The sequence below is a fragment of the Triturus cristatus genome, chromosome 5_1 (genome assembly GCF_964204655.1).
Source record: "Triturus cristatus chromosome 5_1, aTriCri1.1, whole genome shotgun sequence".
NCBI classification, from domain to species: Eukaryota; Metazoa; Chordata; class Amphibia; order Caudata; family Salamandridae; genus Triturus; species Triturus cristatus.
In genome coordinates, this window is record NC_140587.1 from 587,956,138 (window position 1) to 587,983,432 (window position 27,295).

Consider the following 27,295-nt stretch of genomic DNA (forward strand, 5'->3'; position numbering starts at 1 on the left):
TGATAAGAGGGGCAATTGTGGAGACGTTGCTGTGGCTGTAGAGAGATCCTGGTATATAGGAAGCAAGGGAGGGGTTCAGTGTTATGACCATAATGGAGTGGGACAAGAGAAGGAGGCATGATTTAAGGAAGGAGGCTGAGGGATGGGGAGAAGAGAACGGTTTAAGGAGTAGGAGCCTCTATATTGAGGAGAGGCAGGAGAGGAAGGAACATAAACGAGACCTTTAGTGGTGAGCTGATACCTGTGGAGTACACCGCACACAAATATTGCAGTCTGCATGGATGGCATGGCACACAGTTACAAGTGCACAGCACAGCAAAACCGAAAACTTTTAACTGTTACACTAAATGGGGTAGGGAACATTGGAACATGCCAGTAGCTAAGGGCAGTCAGACATGCAAAGCTGCTCCATGGCAGTGAACAGGATGAATGAAATGTTTTAATATATAAGCTGAAGCTGAAGCAAGCGTCAGGCTCGGTACATAAGAAATGTCTCCAGTATAGAAAGATGGCTATTCAGATGCATGTGGCGTCTGCATTGAATATATTGCTTTTATGGCTTGTGCGGGCATGTGGTTGCTGTAGCATGCCTAATATTAATGCCAGCTAACTCCACCTCAATAAGTGGGAAGTTTGCCTACGACCCTAGCATATGATGTATTCCAAGAAGTACAGTACAGCTTTCAGTGGTCTGATGCTCTTGAATGACCCAGCAGGGTAGCGTCGGGGACTAGCATGTGTATTACTGTAGGACAGGTGCTGCTAATGTGACAACAGTAAGGAGCATCAGAAAACGTGAGGGGGCCCCGTGGAAGATATGCTTAAGGGGCTCCTTGCACTCATATTAGTACGTGTTTCACTAGAATGCTGTGTGTGCAAGTAGCAAAAAGTCAATTTGCTATGTTTTGCTTGTGATTTCCCTATATATGCATTAATTTAATTTTTTTAAATTCCATTGTGAATTTAAGCTAACGATGTTTGGTGTTTTAAAAGCGCAAGATTGGGCCCAAACGCAATGCAGCTGTTTATATGAGCACGAGTTACGTTACAGAGGGATAAAAGAAATATTTTGTTAGTAGGCAGATAGTGATTAAGTAATGTGCTTATACCCACAAGAAGTATTTCCGAGCCAAGACTCGAACTTTGCTCCCAGGGACAAAGTCTGCAGATGTTTGCCTTAAGCTACATTTTCACTGCCTATTGCCAGGGCCGGCTTTAGGGCAGTGCGACTGGTGCTGCTGCACTGTGCGCTGACATGTGGAGGGGGTGTGCTGTGTTTAGCAATAACTTCTGATTGAAGCGATGAGGGGTACTTTTGCTGTGTGTCAATGAGTAAATCCGAGAAGGAGGTTGGTGGGGGCGCCAAAAATAATAGTCGCACCGGGCACCACCAGTGCTAAAGCCGGCCCTGCCTATTGCTAATAGTAAAATACAGCAGCATCCTAAATTTGTACCTATATCAGAGCATGTCACAACCTCAGCATATTATTAATGGTGCAATACAGCAACCTCCCAAAATAAGTAATAACATTTCGAGTGGTTAAGGCTAACTCCCATGCACTTTAAGTAAATATAACAGACAGTTCCGTTCCTGCTTTTTATGGTGAGTTCATGTTTACTATGCGAGCAAAATAGTGAGTAAAGCATTCTGCACTTGCATTTTTACATGTAAATGTTTGTGTAAGCAAAATGTAAAAAGAAAGCTAGCAAAGGTATTGAATTAACTTTGGACGTTGTTTTAGAAAAAATAAAGGATAAAAAAAAAAACAGTGTGCCACTAAGTCTGGAGTGGCCTAACAGCTTTAAATTGTTTAGGAATCTGCTGTGAAAGGAAACAGCAATCCTACAATAAACTGAAAGTTCGCCTCCTAATTAACATAGTTATCAGTGTTGCCGTGGCACCCTGTTGGACCGGACGTCCTCACGGTAGCTTGGCTCAGGCCAACAGGCTTTTACCCCCTCATAGCGCCTTGTGTTTGCATCACACCCAGCTCACAATTTAACGCAACACCACTCAAAAAGGACACCACACCGATTAAATTTTAAGGTTATTTAAACTCTTTATCTGGTCTTTTTACACCGGGATGCTCAATTTCCCCTGTCAGGACAAAATGTTTCTTTACAGTCCAGGTTCAACAGTTCATTACCTCACAGGATAAATATTCCAGTTCATTTCAGGATAAACATTTCATTTCAAGGTAAACATGTCATTTCACGATAAACATTTCATTTCACGATAAACATTTCATTTCAAGTTAAACATTTCATTTCAAGTTAAACATTTCATTTCAAGTTAAACATTTCATTTCAAGTTAAACATTTCATTTCAGGATAAACATTTCATTTCAGGATAAACATTTCATTTCAGGATAAACATTCCATTTGCCAATACAGTTCTTTTGATATAACTCTAGCACCGCAAATATTTAGTCTCAGTATATGGCTTTCCCCTAATCTAGACGATGTTCTCCTGATAACTGGTGTCGCTTTCCGCTATTCTCTTGGACTCGCAGACGGCCACTGATAGATTCTCATTACACTTCGACTAGTTGGTCAAGGACCGTGCTGCTGGCAATTACCGAATGCCATCCCGGCAGTTTATTCATAGGCTCTTTAGTATCGACCCCAATCCCTTCTGGCAAGGCCTCACTCCTCAACTCTGGTTGATATAAAGACCTATTCCGCCGCCCTCAGCACCATGCGGGCACTTACCACCGCCTTGACCTCTGTCTCGTGTGCAATCGGGACCGTGTACAGTTTCTCACAACCTGGTCCTAGGTTCACTCTGGGCTCAATGGACCCCCTCTGTGCGTGAATGCGGGCTCTCGTATGCTCCCCCCCCCCCCTCCTCCTCCCGCTGTTCACGCCCCGCTTACTGTCTCTGTGGCGATCTTCTTACAACGTTCCTCCGGACCGGGTGTCGAGGGCTCTCCCCCCTGGGCACACGGAGTCCACAGCGCTGACAGGACGATCTTTCCTGGAGTAGAGGCGCAGGTCAGGGCTCAACCACCAACCGCCTCCCCCTCCACCGACTACCCTGCGGGAGAGCTCCTCTGCTGGTGGAAGCCTCGCTCCTCCACTCCCCCCAGGCCAGGGGGGATGACCCAATACTTCCGTGTCCTCCGCCTTCTGCATCCACGGCCGCCAGTAGCAGCGCGGCTTACTCTCTCACTGGCAACAGCGGGGCGGCGCTTCGGCGTCGGCCCAGCTCACATGACTCTAGGCGGTGACTTCAAGGCTGCACTTCCTGGATGTGAGTTTTCTCCTCAGCTGGCTACCGCGATGCTGGCCAGCGCCTCCCCAGAGATTCCCCTACCTCTCCAGATCTCCCGATGATCACCGGACACACCCTGGCAGTCTTTCAACCCCGGGGCTGCGACGGTGAGCACTTCAGGCAGGGAATCGTGACAGGGGGGGGGGCTCAAATTAAAGGCGCAAGGCTCACCTCACAACCGTCGATCAAGCCAGACACCCTCTACCAGTTAGGGCCCGGCCCCTCTTCTGTGGCCAGGGACAAGGGACAGTTGCTGGGGCCAATTTGACTAGGAAATCCCAGACCACGATAGGGGTGAGAGCAAGGTAGGTCCAGATGGCAATTTTCCCCTGGGTCCAGACCTTCAGGGATTCTGATTTCTCGGAGGCTTTTGTAAACGATGACCCCCAAAGTCTCTAACTGTGTTCAGGGACCGGTCAGAAGGCGGGGGGTGGTATCGGCTGACTCTGGAAGACACGCAGACCCAAAGGCCTGTCATTCCCCTGTCTAGCGCAGCCACCTCCCCACACAGGTGCCTTACTCCTGACTACCTCACAGCTCGACCCCAATCCTAAAATGGCCGCCCCCCTGCCACCTCTATTTATCACCTGGGGCCTGACTGGCCAGAGGGGCCCAGAAGGTTCCGGAACCTCCTATGGCAGTCATGGCCCAGATGCTGAGGTGACAGTTGGAACCACCATTTTGGGAATTTTAACCTCCCTCTTCCTTTTTCTTCAGTGAAGCACCTTGCGCCTCTCCCTCAGGTAGTGAGGATGAGGCGCCCAGAGCCTCTACATCAACATAAAAAACAGTTAGTGGACAGAAAAAATGAGACGGGGAAGGGACATATAAAAAAAAAAAATAATACAAGGAGGGAACTGCCAAAGGGCTGACAGGTCTAACACACCCTTTCAGCTGAATGTGTTTGAAAAGCGTTCACACCTTGGTTTCGGAAGAAGACCGAATGATGCGCCAAGAAGTCTGGAGTGGTGTCAAACGTTTGAATAGTTTGTAGATGTGTTTGATGTGTAGTCTGCAGTGGTACAATAAAGAGAAACGTCGCCTCCTGGTTATGTTATGTTATGTTAAAAAATATTTGTAACGCGCGCTATCACCATAGGTTTCTTGGCGCTTAATTGACCGGTAGCGTGATCCAGGAGAGAGGGTTAGTCATACGCAGAACGAAAGAGCAAAGTTTTTAAAAGTCTGCGGAAGGAGTCATACTGAGGACAGAGACGGAGTGAGGGTGGCAGGGAGTTCCAGGTAGAGGAAGCCTGGACTGAAAAACTCAAACCACCATGCTTTTTCCTTTTAAATTTGGGAACCTCAAGAAGATTGAGAGAAGCTGAGCGAAGAGCCCTAGAAGGAGTATAGCGAGTCAAGCACGAGGAGATGAACGCAGGGGCTGCATTCGAGAGGGCCTTGAAGGTGGAACATGCCAATTTGTAGATGCAACGCTTGGAGATAGGGAGCCAGTGCAGACTATGGAGGAGGGGAGTGACGTGCTGATATTTGGGCTGGTGGAAAATCAGGCGGGCAGCTTGATTCTGCACCAGCTGAAGTCGGTGAAGGAGACAGGCCGGGATACCCGCATACAGCGTATTGGCGTAGTCAAGCCTTGAGGTGATGAGTGCAATAACAACTTGGGTCAGGGCATCTTTGGTAAGGAACCTGCTGATCTTACGGATCCGCCTGAGGTGGAAAAAACAGGCTGAAGTGACCGAGTTGATTTGCGATTTCATTGAGAGATCTTCCGAAATGATCACCCCCAGGCTTTTGACTGAGCGCACGGGAGTGGGTGCCGCCCCCAGAGATGTTGGCCAGTAGGTGGAATTCCATGGGTGGTTAGGGCCTCCTACCAAGACAAGCTCGGTCTTGGTAGGGTTCAGTTTTAAGTGGCTGTGATACATCCACTCTGCAATGGTCAACATGGTGGTCTGGAAATTAACACGGGAGGAGGGAAGGGAATCTATAGGAAAAATTAACTGAAGGTCGTCCGCATAGTTAAAGATTGTGACCGGGGAGTTGCGAAGGGAGGCTAATAGGGGTTGGAGATACAAATTAAAGAGAAGCGGGGATAATGCCGAGCCCTGTGGGACTCCGCAGGGGAGGGATGTAAATGGTGCGGATAAAGTGGAGAGATGAACGGACTGTGATCGCTGGTGGAGAAAAGATCTGAGCCAGTCGAGGACCACTCCCTGAATGCCGGCATTGTGGACACGGTCGATCAAGATGGTATGATCGACCGTGTCGAATGCCGCTGAGAGATCTAGTAGGACAAGGGCCTGAGAGATGTTATTGTCAGCGCCCTTCCTGAGGGTGTCCAAGACTGCTACTGTGACCGCCTCGGTGGAATGGAGGGGTCTGAATCCCGCTTGTTGGGGATCCAAATAAGAGGATTTCTCTATAAAAGAGCTCAAGCAGCGGGTAACGTAGGTCTCCAGAATTTTTCCTAGGTAGGGGAGGAGGGAGATGGGTCTATAGTTGCTGAGTATAGTGGGATCAGCGTTTGATTTCTTCAGGATGGGTAGGATGGCAGCTTGCTTGAAGGAGAGAGGGACCTCCCCCTTTGCAAGAGAGTTGTTTAGTAGAGCTAGGGGGGGGCCTGGACAAGCAAGAAGGGCATCTCTCAAAATCTGCGGGGGGCAACAATCATTGGGGGAACCTGACTTGACTTTGAGAAGGAGTGAGGCGAATTCTTGGAGAGAGATAGGTGGAAACTCCGACAAGATACTGGTGTTTCTGGGAGGGAGAGGGGGGGGAACAGGAGATACCGGGTTAGGGATATTGTTCCTTATGATAGTTATTTTCTCTATAAAATAAGAATTTAGTGCGTAACAGAGGGTTTGGGTCGGCTGGGGCTGAGGGGTAACCCTATCCGGCAAAGAAAGCTTGTTTACAATCGAGAAGATGTCTTTCGATTTGTTGTTAGAGTCCAGGATTAATTGTGAGAAGTATGCCGTCTTGGCTGTTAAGATCGCTTGTTTATAGGTTTTTAAAGCCCCAGTATAAACAAGTTTTAGCTGTGGGTCATAATGGTGACGCCAACGGCGTTCAGCTTGCCGCAAGGCAAGTTTATCTGCTTTGAGTTGGTCCGTAAACCATCGTTGTGCGTCGTGGGGGCGCTTAGTTTTGATCTTGTTTAGAGGGGCTACTTTGTCACTAGCCTGACGTATCCATTCATCAAGATTGACTGCCTGAACCTCAAGAGAGGTCAGAGATACAGGAGCAGTAGAGGCTAGAGTGTCATGGAATTCAGACAGGTTGGCTCTTTTCCAATTTCGGGCCATGAGATTCTTGATGCGGGGGGGAGGACACAAAATATGCAAATGAAGGTAGAAAGAGATAAAATAGTGGTCCGACCAGGGGCAAGGAGAAACTAAAGGAGATGAAATGTCAAGGTCCGATGTCCAAACTTGGTCGAGGATATGACCTTTTTGATGAGTGGGGGTGTGAATGTGTTGGAGAAGATTCATGCCTTTTAGAAGGTCAGTGAATTCGACCGACAGTTGGCTTTCGTGGGCATCTGAAGGCCAGTAATTAAAATCACGAATCACCACGAGGTTAGCGTGGTCAATTGCTAATTGGGCAATAGAATCGCTAAAGAGTTTGGGGAAAAGAGGCATGTAGTCGGGGGGTCGATATACAAGAACACAAATGAAAGACGATTTAGGGGAAGTGAATTTCAGTGCCAGGAGATCAGTTTTAGGGATAGAAGTCGCCGTAACCTCGGAGAAGGTATGTGCCGAGCGGATGATGGCTGCCACTCCGCCACCAGTCTTCCCCGCAGGCCGGTTAGTGTGTATGATATAGTATCCCGAAGGGATTGCTGCAAGAATATCCGGAGCTGAATCTTCAGTGATCCAGGTTTCTGCTAAAAGAAGGATATCTATGGTACTTTGATGCAGTAATTGAAAAATCTCAAGCTGATGGCAGATAAGGGAACGGGTATTGAGATAGTAGATCAATAAGGAGGCAGAGATCTGCGGTGGTGAAGGGGAAGGGTCATACAAAGAATCATGTGCCGAGAGGTCAGAAGGAATGAAAATGCCACATGCCTGGGCCGCTCTGACAGCACGGGCGGGAACGGGACCTGAGGATTTGAGTCTCGTAAGCTCAGAGGAGGAATAGGAGTAAAATTGGGCATTACGGCAGGGCCCTGGGCCTGGTCGGCCGCGGACGGGCGCAGACGGGCTTGACTTGTGCGCGACTTCGGCGCGAAGTCGGCGCTCCCGCTGCGCTCGTCCGCTGCGCTTCCTTCATATTGCCATTAAGTACCTGAGGCGAGGGAACACTAGACCGCTAACCTGCAAAGATGACGTGCAGGGCGGAAGTGGTGTCGCGAGCAGAGAGTGAGATTCCTCGAACTGACCCTCCGCACAAACGGCACAAAGCCGGGACGGAACGGGGTCACGAGGGAGTGAAAAGCAGGTCAGTACCAGAAGTGCAATATACTGTTTTAAAACAAAGCTTTTTAAACGTGCTCATTAAAATCAGCAGCAAAGTACAATTCCATAAGCAGAGTCCACATCAACATGCAACATGGTTAACATCGTTAAGATCGTTATCACTGGTAGGAGCTGTATATGCGGCTTTCATCAACTTGTACATATTGATGGAAACAACAAGGTGGGAAGTTTAAAACTGAGACCAGAATGTTGTTTTAAAGTTCCCTTTCCGTTGCACTTTCAAAACGTTTAAATAGGACGGAAGAAAAAAACTATGAAATTATACAAAGTGTTGTGCGGTTAAGTGGACAAAAAGTGTAATTACTTCTAACTATATGCACCCTGTGGAAACCAGTGTGTTTGTGGAGCAGGGGGGTGGAGGGGCAGAGGGCTGCAGGCAGGCTTCTACCTTTGAGAGCATACCACACTGGATTCCGAGGTGAAGTGGGGGATGGTAGTGGGGAGGGGGTCGGGGGTGTATACAGTATAACATCAGAGGTGGTCGACAAGTTAATAGAGGGAGTCAGAGCCGAGTGTTGAAAATCCGGGCTTGCCTCAGAGTCCGTGTACCAAATGAACATTGAAAATATTTGGCATGTAAATCACGCAAACGATGTCATGTAAATACAAGCATTTGCAATGCAATAGGTCTTGCATTTACGGGAGTTTTAGCTATTGGCATTGTAAATGACTAACTTGTATATAAAAGGCATTGTCATTTACAATGCCAATAGCTTAAACTTGCATAAATGCGAGACCTATTGCATTGCAAATGCTTGTTTTTTTTTTTTATTGATAAGGGCCTTGCACCTTCTTGAAAAATAAAGCTTTACATAATGCATGAAATTAAAAACAATAATTGCCAAAAGGCTGGCGATTAATGCCAGACCCAGTGCCTGTTCCTGCTTGTATTAGGGACAATGTCACTGGACAAGGTCGGCTCCCGATTGATCGATCTGCAGTGTGTCATACAGTAGCAGACAGACAGACAACACCATCAAGACTGCATTGGCACACGTGCAGCTATCTGTTGGCTACAAGGTCAGAACATTGGAGGCTCAGTGAAAATAACATTGATGCATGTGCTAATTAGATAAGATCCTGATTTAAATGTGGCCCGAAAAACTCACCCAAGCACGAGATTTGTTTTGCAGTCTTGCTTATGGGGTGTATCCTAGCAGTATGTGCGCTTCCAGTACTTTAAGAGATCATGTTAGGCCGAAAGATGCACGAATACTGATTGTTGACATAATCTTGACCCTAAACGAGCACCTTTTGCATACTCTAGGGTTCTAGTGGATTCAGCTTGAAGAGATAATGCATGCGACTGCTGAATGAAAATAATTCATAGTGGAGACGTTAGTGGCTCATTGGCAGAGATAGTTACCGGTTTTGTTGCATAGTTAATCTCCGATGTTATGAGCGATTCATATCCGGAGCGCTGTCCGTGTTAGTGAATGCCATTTCCAATTCTGAACGAGGAAGTAAAAAATAAATCATTCAAACGCGTGTCGCTAACACGAGTCTGCCACCTAGTGGAAGCTAATTAGATTTCACTTTGTTGCGTTTGTGAATAAAACGATATTTACGATCAAAGCTGACACGATTAACAAGCCCCGCAGGCCGTGGCGCGCGAGATTGGCAGGGGGCGGGGTAGTGCATTTCAGACGGGGGAGCGGACCCTTTGAAGTGCTCCCAAAAGCGGAGTGCATGGTGGCACGATGCGCTTGATTGTGCGCGTGCTAGCCATGCAATCCGCTTTTGGGAGCACTTTGAAAAGCCCCTTTACAATAGTCTCGCTTTGCGATCGCTTACGCGATAGCAAGGTGAGACCTAAAAAGGGAGCCACCTTTGCCTTTCTAGCAACCATTCCAATAAACAACATATGTACCGCAGCCACTTGGTCATCCGTTCACACCTTCACCAAATACTACTGTGTAGACATTCAAGTGAACAAAGTGTCACAGGTAGGACAAAGAAATCTGAAGCATTTTTCTGCAAGTTAAATCTTATTTCAACTCAACATCCAAGGGTGACCAAGGGTACCACTACAAAATCAATGCACACCATGTGAATCCAGAAAAGATTCATGCTGCAAAATGAAATGGTTACTTACCTGTTGGAGTAGTTTTGCTGCTTTAAGAATTTTCTAACATCACATGCGACCCTCCCACCTCCTCCATAAATGAGATGCAACAAAGCTAAGAAGAGACACTGATACTTTTCAAGTACAACAGGAAGCCAATAAGGACAAGACATGTCACCAAGGGGCAAAGAGAATCTCAAGATGTTGACAACACAGCTTCTGGGGCACACGTCTAACATCACAAGGGGACAAACCTAGCACCAAATTGTAACAGAAAATGTCCAGCAAAGAAGGAAAATGAGGACTAAGAAAAGGTTCCAGGCCCAAACACTAGATGTCAAAATAATAAACCGCATGTGAATCCTGAAATTTCTTCAAGCTGCAAAACTATTCCTACTGCTAGGGAGCTATTTCAATTGGTGGAAATTGATTGGGTGATGGTCGATCAGGAGACTTCTGATGGTCAATGGGGGTATAACTCGGCAGACACATTATTTAAAATTTGGCAAGTAGAGAAGAATCATCAAAAAGTAGGCATTGCAAGAAGCCAGAATCCAACAGGTAGAAGATGGACAATGATGTGCATTTAGTGGTGCTTTTAACACAGGGAAACTGTGCCTAAAATACTTATTGTAGAAGCATAGCATATGTTCTAAGCTGCCAAACACTTCACTGAATGTTAATCTTGTGTATTAATGTAATTTTTGTGATCAAGTATAGCTAACTAAATTAAAGCCAAAATATTAGCATACTTTTCATTGAGTTCGATCTCTTTTAAACTTTAACTGCTTCCTTTTTCAGATAGCTTTAAAGTGCGCTGACATTTCAAACCCATGCCGGACTTGGGAAATAAGCAAGCAGTGGAGTGATAAAGTAACAGAGGAGTTCTTCAACCAAGGCACGTACATATAGAGCGATGCAAAGATGACAAAGTAATTTATAATGTTTTCAGCTTGTCACATTGTCTTATGCAAAGGAAGACAAATTGTAGATTATAGCCTCCTCCTACTTCCTCCTTATTTGAGGCGCATCTTTCTCTGTCCCTCCCCTCCATTTTCCTTAGTCCTTCACATTTAGAACTAATAGCATAATGAAAAATATAATGACTTGGCAGTTGCGTAGCACACGGGCAGACACCAATGCACCACGCCCTTCAGCTGGTCTCCTGCAGCAAACTGACCCATTTGACCCAATTTAATCACAGATACTAAAAATGAACTTTACTTTTTGGGAGTCCGGCACAAGAGCCATAGATCTTGTAGACTTGGTCATGTCTTTCCGTTTTGACAGCTGCCCTTCAGGACCACACTGGGAATGTCCTGTAATATAGTTAGCATCTGTCCTTCAGTGTCTGTCTGTATATGCTATGCTGTTTTAAAGATTACGATTTTCTGTTGGGCCATGGCAGTGCGGCGCTGCCACCTTTCTTGGATTATCCTTGTTTCCTCTTACTTTCTCACATAGCACTAATTTGCTTTTTTAAAAACCTTTTTCTCCCAGATAAGGTGATAAGATGCTATTTGATTAGGGGGTCGGGCAGTGGCGGTAAAAGGGGGGAGGGCATAAATACATTAAAAAATATATATTAACAAAAAGACTGACCTGATGCTGCGCTGTCTTCCTCCTCTCCCGATCTTCAGACTGATGGACACTGCACAGGCTCCCAGATGCCAATCCTAGTGCTTCTCTCATGCTGGGAATGCTAATCCCAGCATGAGTGAAGCGCTGGGATTGGTCTGAGCGCCGTGATTCTGCACTCAGACAAGGACTGGGAGCCTATGGCTTTTCTCCACCCGGCTGTACACCACAGCCAGGTGGAGTAATGCTAAGTGCCAAACCGTCATGCACACTTAGTAGTGCCCACAGCTCCTCCTTCTGAAGCTATTGTGGCTGACCCCGACACCGCTCTGATCAATGTTGGTCAGTGTAGCTGTGCTGGAGCTTCATGAACAGACTATGCAAGTCTGCTGCCATCAGAGCATCGGGTGGTATACAAAACAGAACTTGAGACTTCGACTGTCTGTTTAGGGAAATTGATTCACGCTATTGTGGCGTAATTTCAAGTCAGATGAAATGTCTGCATCCAACGATCACTTGATAAAAGTGCTGTACAGAACGCACACAGAGTACTACTATCTTAACTCTGCTCCTCTATTGAACAGTATTACAAAGTAGGGTTTACCTATTTCGCTCTGCTCGAAACTGGTATGTCGCATTTCATCAAAATGGCAACCACAGGATTTCCCACAGGTCACTGAGCTTGTGAATGAAGTGATTCATTCCTTGACCTAGAAGCATAATGGGTCTTAGACAACTGGGTCTTAAGCAACTGTTTTGTGGTGTTTAGCAATAGATAGATACCTGCTTGTGGTGATATGGGAATGTGCTGAACCGTATGACGGAAGAGGATGGTTGGAGCGGTCTGACTCCATATGTTAATAATTGCGCTCACCCTTAGACAATCAAAAGGGAATGGATCACTTGTCCTGTAGTGTTGCCAGGGTCTTGGGTACTGACAGTCTTAAAAAAAGAAAAAAAAACTCATTCACTTACAGTGGGACCGAGTGGTATATCTTAATTATCCGCTTAAGTAACTGTGTGAAAAGCATCATCATGGGGTCTTATCATATGCTTACCTCCACTTGGAGGGAGACCAACTGGTGATTACAGTAGTGATCAGAAATGAAAGTGAAGTGAGTTTAAAATTACCTCCATCCCTCCAAAATGAGTCTTTATTCTATTGGCGATGGGGCAAGATTAAAATAAAGAAGCGGTACGTGTCTAAAAGGGCTACTATTTTATAGCACCTACTATGAGAACGTGAGTGGTCAACATGTTTTAGCCATTACGGTGCCCTGTTGGGTTGGAGGGCTTTCTTCTGGACCCGAATATGGCACGTTACTATTTGGTGACGTGCAGAGGTAAGCTTTGCACTTACCCTTCTTCGCAGTGAGCTAGTGGGTCACTGGGTTGTTATTGGTCTATAGTACCTATAACTTGTTGTTCAGCATAATTGCTTCCTCGGGGGACGAACGGAGATCAGTGCTCATTGTCTCGAAGTGGAGGTCACGACTTGTGCTCAGTCTTCTGTGCCCCTTCTACACACAGTGCCCCCTTTGACTCTGTGGAGGTGGGTGAGCTGTTGCCCTATGTTGAACCTGGCGTCTTTTGGCGTGATTTCCCCTGTCTTTTTCCCTTCCGACCTCCTGTTTTGAGTGTGTGCTGAACTTCATTTTTGCCTTTTTTTTTAGGACTCTTGGCATTTTTTCACTGCTGACCATTGCTCAAGTGTATGTGCTCTGTGTCTAAAATGTAATGGCATCTGTTTTCGACTTGATTGCCATATTTGATTTACTATTAAGTCCCTAGTACAGTGCACTTCATAGGCCCAGGGCCTGTAAATCAGTTGCTACTAGTTGGTCTACAGCACTGATTGTGCCACCCACATGAGTAGCCCTTCAAACCTCTCTCAGGTCTGACACAACCGAGCTTGTGTGTGCAGTTTTAAACTGCTATGTCGACCTGGGAAGTTCTCCTACTTGCCAGGCCCAAACTTGCCTTTTATTACATGTGAGGTACCCCTAAGGTAGGCCCTAGGTAGCCCCATGGGCAGGTAGCAATGTATATAAAAGATAAGACATGTACTTTGGTGTTTTCGCGTGTCCTGGTAGTATAAATTGCAAAATTTGTTTTTTACTACAGCAAGGCTCATCTCTCCCATAGGGTATCATTGGGGCTGCCTTGCAACACATTTTCAAAATGCATATTCTGATGGCCCATCACCAGGCTGATGTGTCTTCCTGAGCTAGTGAGAGGGAGGAGCTGACACTTGTACCTGAATGCCTGTCCCCACACCGAGCTGCATACAACCCTTTTGTGTGTCTGGAGCCAGGGCCAGGAAGGGCAGGATTGTGTGCTCTACAAAGACCTTTCTTTGGAGTCTCCCTACTTTAAAGGCTCAATCAATCAATCAAAGGCATTTATAACGCGCACTACTCACCCGGAGGGTCTCAAGGTGCTTGGGGGGGGGGGGTCCGCTACTGCTCGAACAGCCAGGTCTTGAGCTTCTTCCTGAAAGAGAGGTGGTCTTGGGTCAGGCGTAGGTCGGGAGGGAGGGAGTTCCAGGTCTTGGCGGCCAGGTGGGAGAAGGACCTTCCTCCTGTTGTCGCTCTTCGGATGCGGGGGACGGCGGCGAGGGCGTGACTGGTCAATCGGAGATGGCGTTTGGGAGCGTAGAAGTTGAGGCGGCTGTTGAGGTAACTCGGGCCTTGGTTGTGTAGGGCTTTGTGTGCGTGGGTGAGGAGCCGGAAGGTAATTCTCTTGTTGACCGGGAGCCAGTGCAGGTCTCTCAGGTGTCTGGAGATGTGGCTGTGTCTGGGGATGTCGAGGATGAGTCTCGCTGAGGCGTTCTGGATCCGCTGGAGTCTCTCTGGAGCTTGGCGGTGGTTCCGGCGTAGAGGGCGTTGCCGTAGTCCAGACGGCTGGTGACGAGGGCCTGGGTGACCGTCTTCCTGGTCTCGGTGGGGATCCACCGGGAGATCTTACGTAGCATGCGCAGGATGTTGAACCAAGAGGATACGGGGTTGACTTGTCTGGTCATGGAGAGGGAGGAGTCCAGGATGAAGCCCAGGTTGCGTGTGTGGTCTGTCGGTTTGGGTGCAGTGCCCAGGGCGGGGGGCCACCAGGAGTCGTCCCAGGCGGAGGGCGAGGAGCCCAGGATGAGGACTTCCGTTTTGTCTGAGTTCAGTTTCAAGCGGCTGGTCGTCATCCATTCGGCTACGTCTTTCATCCCTTATTGTAGGTTGGCTCTGGCGGTGGCGGGGTCGTTGGTGAGGGAGAGGATCAGCTGTGTGTCGTCGGCGTAGGAGATGATGTTGAGGTTGTGTTGGCGTGCGATGGCCGCAAGGGGGCTCATGTAGACATTGAAGAGGGTGGGGCTGAGCAAGGAGCCTTGGGGAACGCCGCAGATGACTTCTGTTGCTGCAGATCTGAACGGGGGTAGGCGAACTCTGTGTCCTTCCAACGAGGAAGGAGATGATCCAATCCAGTGCCTTCTCCTAGATTCCGACGTTGTTGAGGCGCTGCACTAGGGTGCGGTGGCAGACAGTGTCGAATGCCGAGGAGAGGTCTAGGAGGATGAGGGCCGCTGTTTCTCTGTTGTCCAGCAGGGCTCGGATGTAATCGGTGGCAGCGATGAGGGCGGTTTCGGTGCTGTGGTTGGCCCGGAAGCCAGACTGTGAGGGGTTGAGGGATCCGTTCGTCTCGAGGAAGGCGGCCAGCTGCTTGTTGACTGTCTTCTCGATGACTTTGGCTGGAAACGGGAGGAGCGAGATGGGGCGGTAGTTCTTGAGTTCGGTGGGGTCCGCTGTTGGTTTCTTTAGTAGAGCGCTGTGATCGGCGTGCTTCCAGCTCTCCGGGAAGGTGGCGGTGTCGAAGGAGGTGTTGATGATGTCCCGCAGGTGGGGTGCGATGACAGCGTCGGCCTTGTTGAAGACGTGGTGAGGGCAGGGGTCGGTTGGGGATCCGGAGTGGATGGAGTTCATCGTGCGGATGGTGTCTTCGGTGTTGATCGGTGTCCAGGCGCTGAGGGTGGTGGTGGGGGGCGTTGGTGCGGTCATGGGGGGCGTTGTTTGTGTGCTGAAGCTGTTGTGTATGTCAGCGATCTTGTTGTGGAAGTACGAGGCGAGGGAGTTGCAGAGGTCTTGCGATGGGGTGATGTCGTTGTTTCCGGCGTTGGGGTTGGAGAGCTCTTTCACGATGTTGAAGAGTTCCTTGCTGTTGTGTGCATTGTTGTCCAGGCGGTCCTTGAATGCTGTTTTCTTGGTGGCGTGGATCAGTTGATGGTGCTTTCGGGTGGCGAGCTTGAGGGTAGTCATGTTGTCCGGTGTTGGGTCTCTTCTCCAGGCTTTCTCGAGGGCTCGGCAGTTCTTCTTGGAGCATTTGAGTTCGTCGGTGAATCAAGGGGCCTTCTTGCTGCCGGGTCTGCTGGGCGGGGTCCTCAGAGGGGCGAATTCGTCCGCGCAGTTGCTGATCCACTTCGTGAGGTTGTCGGCGGCCTGGCTGGGGTTCGCTGAGCTGGCGGGAGGGTGCTGGCTCAGGGATGCGGCGAGTTGGTCGGCTGTGATCTTGTTCCAGCTTCTTCGTGCAACCTGTGGCTGGTGGTGGTGGATCGTGGTCCTTCTGAAGCTGAAGTGGATGCAGCTGTGGTCCGTCCAGTGGAGTCCGGTGGCGTGGCTGAAGACGATGTCCTTGCTGGATGAGAAGACGGCGTCGAGTGAGTGTCCGGCGAGGTGGGTGGGGGTGGTTACCAGCTGCTTGAGTCCGAGGTTGGCGAGGTTGTCAAGCAGGGTGGTGGTGTTGCGGTCGTTGTCGTTCTCCAGGTGGAAGTTGAGGTCCCCGAGGAGGATGTAGTCAGCAGAGGGGAGGGCGTGCGGGCTGATGAAGTTGGCGATGTCCTCGCTGAATGGTGTGCGGGGTCCCGGGGGTCGGTAGATCAGGGTGCCTCTGAGGGTGGTCTTGGGGTCGGTGTGGATCTGGAAGTGCAGGTGTTCGGCGGTAGTCAGGGTGTCGTCGGTGTTGGTCGTGATGCGGATGGTGTTCCTGTGGATGATGGCGATGCCTCCTCCGGTCTGGTTGCCGTGATCCCTCCGGGTGATCTTGTAGCCCTCTGGGATGGCGATGGATGGATGGATGGATGGATGGATGGATATCAGTACTGGCCTCTGACACCATGTACTCAGAACACTTCTGGACTGAGGACATTCTGCCAGGAAGAGCTGTTGTTTTGCCAGGAGGGACTGCCACGTTACTGCTTGCTTTGCTGTGGTGGCTTGTTGCCTCATGTCTGGAAGTGAGAGGCTTGGGCTTTACTCTCTACATCATGCATCCCTAAAGGTTCTCCAAGGGTTTGACTCCTGTTCCTGAAGGCTCAGGAATATCATACTTTACCTGCATCTTGCTACCAGCACCTGGGCTCCTCTGCTGTGAGTCCTGCTCTGCCAATTGATGCCAAATCCAGTCCTGGGCCATTGCAAGTGAGTGTTTTGTGATGCAACTCAGGAAACCAACAAATCTACACTGAAGCATCACTTGGAACTGGCGCCTTACCTGCAAAATCAACCCATTGCTGCTACCCACACCAAAGCCGTGGACAGTGCTTGAAGAGTGTGCGATGCAACGACCCCAACTTACAACACTGCACCGACTTTGCCGATGTAGTGCCTCTAAATTACTGCTGCTGCGTGAGTCTTGGACAACGCATCACCGACGTCTGCGATGCCCTGTCCCTGGTACTGTTAGCGGGTCTGCGTGGCTCCTGTATCTGGCTCGCGCTCCATCGCGGTGAGACTGAATATTTGGATTTTCCCCGGTCAAGCGCGACCAGAGAGCCTCAGTCGGAGTTATTGCCTTTGGAGCACTGCATTTTGATTTAATCTTGAAAAAAGGAATATCTTGAGTTGTGCATGTTGGATTTTTGTTGTTTTTGGTCTTGTTTTAAATACTGGCTATGTTTCTAAACTGGTGTGGAGTACTTTTGTATTTTCACCGTGTTTGTGTGTGTGTGTGAGTGTACACAAATACTTTACACATTGCCTATTTAGTTTAGACTGCACGGTGCTATGCTACCACAGGGGGAGAACAGGTAAACCTTAAGTGTGTACTACAATTCACCTGGCTAGGATTGTGGTTCCTACTGGGACAGAGTGCATACCTCTGCCAACTAGAAACCCAATTTCTAACACCCTGCATTTCTGGAAACTGTTGGAGTAATAGTACAGCTTTTTTGTGCTGCACTGATAAGGGGTGGGTCTAATGAGAGATGGCCCGATTCTGCCTATTTACTGATTCTACCTACTTACAAGGATATTTGCACCATTGACACCTATTGGGGAGCACATGGAAGATTGCACCTAACTCCGTCTCACTATGCTCTAACGAGTGAGGTATTCCCTTAGGTGGTGCCATTTACATTTTTGCCAACTTATGACTTACATCTTCGACCCTACAGTGGCTGAAAAGGACCAGACAGTGGGTCTCAGGAGAACCCAAGCGGAGCCTCAACACCCAGACTCATCTGTGAAAGGCAAACCTGATGTGGCCAATACAATGGAAACCATCATCAAAAAACTCTCGGATGCTCTGGAATTGGCACAAAAGCTCCAAGATCCACACTGACATAATTCAACAAGACATTGTGATGTCGGGTAGGATTGCTTAGACCAAATGCAAAATAAACAATCTTGAGGATGACTCCAGAATGAAGAAGGATCTTGGTGATACCAAGTTCAGAAATACGAATATACAAAGGGAACTAGATGATTTGAATGACAGGACTAGCAGAGGGAACTTGTACATTTTTGGTATTCCTGAGGCATGGGGGGCTCCTGTATCACCTTCTTAGAAAGCTGTATACCAAAACAGCAATACATTGCCTTTCACTTGCTTTTGAACAAGACCGGGCTCATCAGGTGCCTGAAGAAGTATTGGCAGCTAGGGAACTCTGTCACTGCACCACCTAAAGTAATCACACATTTAACACTGCACAATCATTGCCCACCTCAATTGACCAGCTACCATACATTAAACATTTTGGAGAAACAAAAATGATACAATTGACAGCTACAAAGTCTTATTTCAAATCTTTTTGCTAAAACATGCCGCAAGTCTGTTTGTGCTTGAATTTTCTTTCATTTGTTTTCTCCTCCAAACTGACAGACACGCAGCCTATGCATTTCTCCCACCACACGGGCTTCTTCAGTGCTGCAAACATGTCAAAGAACATGTACATAAGTGATCTAAAACGTGTAAAAAAAAAACAATTGAAAATACACTTAACATTTAAAATATTCTGGACGTTTAAAAACTGAACACAGCACCAAAGTCCATATGCATGAAGAGAAGAAAAAACAAACATATCTGTCACTAAATAACATGACAATCCACATTTATACAACAAACTTCTGAAACCCAACAAGAAAAAAACAAAATACAACCAATATACGGATTGAATTCCATTAGTTTAGCTTACTTCTTGTGTACAAACACTTTATTGCAAAGATTTCTTTACTTCGAAATCAAGTACATAGAAAATAAAAAAAACCTGGCTAGAAAAGGCCTGAAATGTTCACAAGTCCAAACGAAAAAAGGTAAATGACAAAGGAAATTATATGAACAAAGGTGTGTAGAAAGTAAGAGGAGATTAGGCAAGAAAAAAAAAAGACATGAGTGACATACATACCCCAAAGCCAAAACTTAAATTTTGCATCCCAAGGGAAATTACAAAGAAAAAGGAAACGTCCTTTAAGTGCACTAGATATACTAGTATGTTAATTCAGAGACTCTAAGTCACAACTGGAAGCAAGGAGATCTTACCAGTGCGATTCTGATAGCAATAGTCCTGTATCAGACAAATGACCGCGTGGCACAGAGGTTTGAATCGTATGTTCGATGCTAATAGATAAAAACAAACGCATTACATATGACGTAGTCCATCCATTGGTGGCTAAAATGTGAAAAGGCTTAATTAGTGCCAAAATAAGGCATGCCCCAAGCCTGTGTAATTATCCCTAGTGTAACTAAAATGTCCTTTGATCAAAATCAGTAAATCACCTGAGTATTAAACCGTTCACAACCAAATGGGTTGAGCCACATTCCATGCTTGAAGAGGCATAGTGCCTTCACCATTGAAGAGAGGATGGAAGAAGTCTAAATACCTAATTGCAAGATCCTAAAGCTAGAAAAGAGCAAACATGGAATGTCCAAAAGTCACGATTTCTTCAAAAGATATTTTTTCTATTTTTGGTATTTTACTGCAGTCTGCTGGACAAAGAGAGGAACACAAATTACCAAGTGAACAAAATTAATTCCGGGTATCTAGAAACATTCATGAATCTACTTCTGTTCCAAAATAATCATACTTCAGCAAGTCTGCTGATCCCAAATGGCAACTTAGGCATCAGCAGTATTTTGCTATACTACGTATAGGTTTCACTGTGTTGTCCCAGTAAATGTACCCCAAGTTGCAACCAACAATATTTCTTGAGACAGTGACATTAAAAAAGACTTCACCCAACATGGCAAGAATAGCTGCCTTCAAAAACCATATGGAGTTCACTGTATAGAGGAAATTGTGCATGACACGCACAAACCCATCAACTGTTGGTCAAACATCCACCCAGCATGGCTCCCTTGGCTGTTAACTAAATCCATATGCAGTTCACTGTGTTGAGGTCTTATGACTATCGCACACAATCCCATCAACCGTTGGCCAAATAGTCACACCAATACATACAAATTGCTGCTGGTGATCCCAAACATTCTGGACCATATACAGTGTTAGCAAGTTGATCACACTGCAAGTATACATATCACCACCAGTGATTCCAGATAAACAGGGCCCCAAGCCATAATTCACACAGTGGAGGCCTAGCTTCAAATTGGAGTGACACGCACTGTCCAAACAAACATGTTACACACATTATACCCCGACCATGTGCCGTAATTCGCACAGTGGAGGCGAAGTGTCAATTAGATTACACGGTCCAAACGAACATGGTACAAACTTTGTTCCCCAGCAACAAACATATGATGCTGATACTACTATCAGACATTTGTAAACCACAAGACCGTGCCATCACATTACCGGTATTACTTACCCGTATTCGGCACCAGAGTCAACCACGCTGTATTCTTGTCCAACACACAAGGGACTGAGGACCTTTCTGGAAGACGTGTTTAGAGGGGGTGACAACTCCCACATAGCAACACTAGATCGCACCAACTCAAACCTAGTGAGCTTGCGTCAAAATATAGCATCCTTAATCCATGTTTACATGCTATGAAACCATGCCCTTCCTGGAAGTCCTCCTTAAAAGGGGGTAACTACACCCACATGGAACCACTAGACACTATTGTGTCAAGATGTGTGTTCCAGCGTAAATAAAAAACGTTCCCTGTTCTTTAGACAGTTGCCATGTACTGCGGCCCCCAGATATCAGTACGTGTGCATACTTTTAAAGTGCTGCGGGATGAGGATCGAGATAAAATCACTCCATGTGAGCCTAATGTCGGGTACCATGAACCACGCAAACAAGAGTATGCGTGCCTGAGCATCTACACACTTAGCCTATTAATGTCTCAGGAAGCCCGATATCATCTAGTGAAGTAAAGCAAAAATAGCATATCGATCCAAATTCTAATGGAGGCCTCGTATTGAAAGGTAATGTAATCCAATATTTTGGGAAATACCCCTCTCAATGGTGGTACCACCCGGTAAGTGAGACCTTGATTAAGAAAGTACTCCACCATTACTTATGTAGTATTCAGCTATTTCAGGAGGTTGTCAGTCTATACTTTCAAATATGCAATGCTGTCAATGTTCAGGGGGTGCTAGGAAGATATACTAACAGGCATGCCATAGAGTAGATAAGTAGAAAGTACAAGGAGTGCCCAGAGAGATATAGCACAATGCGCTATATAAATGTTATTTCAATTCAAATACAGGCAATCACAGGTTAAAGGAAATGATGTAGCTCATGATCTACATCAAGTCCATTATAACAGATCGGAAAGTGCAAATCTACCTTGCCTCCAATTGTCTAAGGTGTTGCTTTCGATCTTCTCCCCCTTTTATCTGGTAGGGCTAGATCAATACCATGGAACCTGAAGTTAGACCTGTTTGTCCCACTTACCGCAACACAGCAAACTGCATATGGCTTTATTTAACAGCCATAGGAGACATGCACATTGGTTGTTTGACCACCAGTTGATGGGTTTGTGCTTGCCATGCACAATCACTGCTATACAGTGTACTCCATATGGATTTTAATGGCAGCTATACTTCCCACATTGGATGAAGTTTTTTTAAATATCACTGTCTCCATTAATATTGTTGTTTGTAACTTGGGGTACATTTACTGTGACAACAACACAGTGAAACCTCTACGTAGTATAGGAAACTACTGTTGATGCCTAAGTTGCCATTTGGGATCAGCAGGCTTGCTAAAGTTTGATATTGGAATAGAAATATATTTGTGAATGTTTCTAGATACCTGTAATTAATTTTGGTCCTCTATTTATGCAGAGTACTGCAGTAAATTACCAAAAATAATAAAAACCAGGATCTTTGTAGGAATTGTGACTTTTGGACATTCCATGTTTGCAGTTTTCTAGCTTCCAGGGTCTCATATTAGGTATTTAGACTTCTTCTATCCTCTCTTCAGTGGTGAATGCACTATTCTTCGGGTTTGAATTGTATTTTAATACATGACTCTAGTGATTCACTGATTTTGATCATGAAGGACATTATAGGTGCACTAGAGATAGAATCACAGGCTTGAGGCGTGTCTTTTATTTTGGAACTTATGAAGCCTTTTACATTTCTTAGTCATCAGTGGTTGGACTGGGTCATTCATCTAATACACATCTATTGCTATTAGAATCGCACACGTAAGATCGCATTGCTTCTATTTGTAACTTAGTCTCTGAATTAACATACTAGTATATTTAGTGCACTTAAAGCACGTTTCCCTTTTCTTTCGTTTGTAATTTCCCTTCTGGATGCACCATTTAAGTTTTGGCTTTGGGGTATGTATGTTACTCATGTCTTTTATGTTTGTTTTAATGTCTTCTTGTGTTTCTTTCTTCCCTCACCTCCTCTTCTCTCTCTTCTTCTTTCTACACACCTTTGTTAATATAATTTCCTTTGTTATTTCCTTTTTTGTGAGCATTTCAGGCCTTTTCTAGCAAAAAACAATTTTGTTTGCACTTGTTTTTGAAGTAGACCATTTCTTTGCAATAATGTGCTTGTGTATCAGAAAAAAGCCAAACTAAGGGAATTCAAATTGTATAATATACTTGTTTGTTGTATTTCATTTTTTGTTGTTGTTTTAGATGTTTTGTTGTATAAATGTTGGGCATCATGTTATTTAGTGATAAAAATATTGTTTGTTTTTGCCCCCACTGTTTCTTTGTCTAAACACATGTCTTTTCATGTACAAATAGATATAGAGAATATATGCACGATTACTAGGCCATTTTTATCTTCTCTTCATGCATATTGACTTTGGTGTTGGGGTCAGTTTCTAAATGTTCAATATATTTTAAATGTTAACTGAGTGTTTTCAATGTTTTTTACACATGTTTAAGGTAACTAATGTATACGTTTATTGACATCGTTGCAGCCCTGAAGAAGCCCATGTGTTGGGCGAATTGCATTGGCTGCCTTCCTGGTCAGTGTCACTGCTTTCTCCCGCGCAGCTCCACATTTAAAGGACTGCCCGTAAGCCCGAGTTCCTTGCCAGGTAGGTGTTCGAGGTCCTCCATCCGCAGGCTCCTGTCGGCGCCTCATCGCTGGTGGTCTAGTATAACAGCACCCTGCTACTCCACTCTGCTCTCTGTATGCTGGTCTCTTGTCACTTTCTGCCTCTTTTTCTCATTCTGTCTCTTGTTCTCTTTGCCTCTTTTTTCGATTTCTGCCTCTTTTTCTCGTTCTGCCTCATTATAAATAGGGGTCTCTAGTTGGCAACAGTTTGCACCTTTGTCCAAGTAGGGAACCTTCTTCTGAGTCAGGGTAAGAGGGGTACACATCTAAAATAATCCCTGCTCTCAGCCCCTTGGTCACTTGACACGAGCAGACAGGCTTATCTCAGAGGCAGTGTGTAAAGCATTTTTGCACACATACAGTAATACAGTGAAAACACAACAAATGGACACCACACCAGTTTACAAAAATACTTAATCTTTATCTAAACCAAACAAGACCAAAACTCCACAATACAGTACTTTTAAAAAGATAGAAACAGTTCTGTCCATAGCAAATTATAGTCGCTGCACTTTCATACAAAGTACCTTGGATGCGTCATAATCACAAACAAAAACTGCAGCGTCGGGGATGTGTCGGTTCTCGATGCAGTAACCACGCTGCATTGGTCTCTCCAGTCGCAGTCCCACTATGCTTTGGTTCTTGCAGCCGCACTGCATGGCCTGCATCGGAATCAGTGCGGTGATCTCTGACTTCAGAGATTGGTGCACGGGATTTGGAGTGCGCTGATTTCTCGAGCCGCAGGCAGACGCTGCATCGGTTTCTTCGGCGATGCGTGCGCTTCTTGAAGTTGCATTTCTTTTCCAGCTCCCAACAGTAAGAACAACCTCCAGAGGCCCAGTTCAGCAACAGGCACCTCCTGGCAGGTCAGAACTCCCAGCAAGGAAGTTCAGGGGAGCTGGTATGAAGTCCTTGTATCACTGAGACTTCAAAACAGGAGGCAAGCTCTACTTAAAGGCCTTGGAAAGCTTCCTCAACCAGGAGACACCGCACACAGCAAGGCCTTTATACTTGGCAGAAACAGCCACTGCAGGGCAATCCCAGACAGCACAGGGGCAGTACTTCTCCTTCGGTTTTCCCAGCTCTTCTCCTTGGCAGAGGTTCCTCTTGAATTCCAGAAGTAATCTAAAGTTCAAGGGTCTGTGCCCCAACATGTATAGTCCATTTCTCTTTGTTCTCTGGTGTCAGGCTCTGTGCTCAGTCAAAACCAGTTCGGTCCTCTGTGGTGAAGCTTCCCGGCAGGAGGTGGAGCTAGCATTGTGTAAGGCAGACCATGCCCATTCAGGTGCAAGAAAATGTCCTCCCTCTACTCTAAATGCAGCCCATGTCTATTCAACCCAGCCCCAACTCATTCAGGAAAAGCAGGACACGCACATCACCCCCCCCCCCCCCCCCCCCCCGACTGTCTGAGAGCATGCACATCCCCAGCCCCTGTCACTCCAAAGCCATACAGTCCGTCGGCAAACCAGCAGAGGCACACAGGATGGCGAAGCAGGAAAATACCTACTTTCTAAAACTGGTATTTTAAAACGCACAATATCAAAATCATCTTTACTAAAAGATAAATTTTTAGGTCTCGCTGAGCCAGCGCATGCGCTGCTCTGCGAGAAATTTAGTGAGTGGCTTTTTGAAAGTGCTACCAGAGGCTTTTGCTGGCCTCAAGCTTGCGTTCATGTGCGTGTGTACACAGCCGCCATGTGGGTTTCTGTCAAGGCTCATTAGGCCTTGCGTACCTCTCTGCCTTGCTTGCGCTTCAATTCCCTTCCCCACCACAGATTGCGTCACACTGCTGGCCTCCACTCTCCCCCTTTCCTCCCCCTCGCGCGCACAACTTCTGGGCTTGTTTTTATTCCATTTAGGTTCCTTTATGCACAGTATTTGTTTTTGTTTGCCTCTGCTCGTGTCAGCACAGTTGACGACATTTGCATTTTCAAACTTTGAGTTTGCTTTGTTCAGTTCAGCCGGTAAGAGCAGTCCTCATAAGCACTTGTGTTGTCTCTGGCTCCTAGGCTCTGAGCACTGTTTAAGTAAATGGTCCTATAAAGCATGTTCTTAGAGATCAGCCTTTTTCAGAGGGTGCCTAATTTATTCAAATTTATGCTTTCCTTGGATGAACACTGCAGCACATTAACATGTAGCAAAGGGATGCAGGTGATCGACTGACACTACAGTGGACAAATTAAATGCTCGGATGTAGTAAGCTGTACCACATACACGAGGCAGGCTGGTAAGTACACAGGAGCCTGGTTAGATGCACGCTGTGACATCACAGGAAGGCCTTTTGACTCGTCTTTTCCATTAACCTTACTCCTTTGAAGCACAAGTGAGCTGTAAACATTACTGAAATACGCCGGTTTTGCGTTGTATTCTGTTATCTAGTAGCTACGTTTGGTATGGAGAGCAAAGAACGCCCCAGTCATATTAATACGTTTCACAAACAGGTTTGTCTGAAGTCTAGGCGCATGCGTGTCCGGGGTTTATAATATAGCTGTCCGCTCTCTCTGTCTCCAGTAACCTCTTTACCCCTCCCTCCCACCCGATCCCAATCCAGCCAGATGGCCCTCACATCTGAACACTCCATTGCTCTGTTTCTGTGAACTGGGAACCAATTACACTGCTTTGTTACTGCTAATACGTTTTGAATACATTTTCACAGTTCTGCAGTTGAATTACAATTCTTTAAAGTAATTCAGAATCTGATATTGCCTTTCAATGCATTTGTTTCACTAATGCGCCCGACTAGCTTCAAGGCTTTTTTAAAGTATAGCTATTTCGACCTATCTCCTCTTACCAAATACGCAGACCTGTACATCACAGCATCAACCCTGCCCCTCTCTGTTACACTACTTATGCGTTCTACTGAGAAGTGTTCTATACCTCATTAACATGAGGCCTAGGCCCTATTAAGTGAGGTTGCCAACTTGTGATCGAGTGTCAACTGTGTAGTGTTCTTTGGTCATCGCTATAGACCTGGACGGAGGCAGAGAGGAGTGCAACAAGTCACTTCTGGTGACAACCATGCAACTGCAATCCACGTAACATTACAATCCACGCAACATTACAGTCCAAATAATGCCACTCAACGCCACATAATTCACCGCCACATACACTATTCAATACCACATGAATACACCCCACATAAATCCACTCTATACCACATAACAATGAAAATAAACACTCCATACCATGCCGCATAATTCAACTCCCTACACTATTTCATGCCACACCATTCAACTTTACACAAATCAATTCCACACCACAGAAATTCAACACCAAGCCACATTGCACTTCACATCATTCCACCACATACCCAATTTACAACAATTCAACGTTCTACTGTAAAATTCAACAGCAAGACAATTAAACTCCACTACATACCACTTCACAAAATATAAGTTGCACTCCATCACACTCTACATAATTCCAGACCACTCAAAAATGAATAAGTACTATCCACATAATGGAACACCATGCCACATAATTCCACTATACAAACCCACTCCACACAATTACACGCCAGACAATGCCACACCTAACAAGCATTGGCATAGCCAATAGGTCTCTCTTTTGGGACCTTATAAGTATTTAGTTATGCAGCATAATATCCTTGGTGCAAAAACATTAACTATTGCATAATTAAACACTCATAAGGTCCCAAAGGCGAGACCTATTGGCTATGCCAATGCTTGTTATATTCTGAGTTCAGGCATTATAAACTCCATCTTTCCCTTTTGTCCCAATGGGAAGTTATTTGTATAAGATGTTATAGATAAACTCCCATTCTATCCTAAGGGACAGATAGTCTTTCAATAATGAAAAGCGGAATACACTGTATTTCACTATCGGGACATGTCACATACATCAGTATGTGTCCTACCTTTCACGTACACTGCACCCTGCCCATATGGGTACCTTGTGCCTACCTTAGGAGTGACTCACATGTACGAAAAGGGAAGGTAAGGGCCTGGCAAGTGGGGACACTTGCCAGGTCGACATGGCAGTAGAAACTGTGCGCAGACTCTGCAGTGTTAGTTCTGAGACCCCTTTGAAAGGCTGCTTGTGTGGGTGACTCAACTAGTGTTACAGGCCCACTAGCAGCATTTGACGTACAGGCCCTGGACACACAGTGCACTGTACTAGGGACTTTGTATTAAGTCAAACAAGCCAATCCTGGAAACCAATCCATA

General features: G+C 46.2%; 1 protein-coding gene across 2 annotated transcripts in view; it reads left to right on the forward strand.

Annotated features, from left to right (window-relative positions):
- Window positions 1–27,295, forward strand: part of PDE7A (phosphodiesterase 7A) — a 1,104,576-nt gene that overhangs the window by 919,019 nt on the left and 158,262 nt on the right. For both annotated transcript variants that reach the window (XM_085605526.1, XM_085605527.1), the window contains exon 12: window positions 10,589–10,685. In XM_085605526.1, coding sequence (XP_085461652.1) covers window positions 10,589–10,685 — 97 coding nt within the window. The remainder of the gene's footprint in view (window positions 1–10,588; window positions 10,686–27,295) is intronic.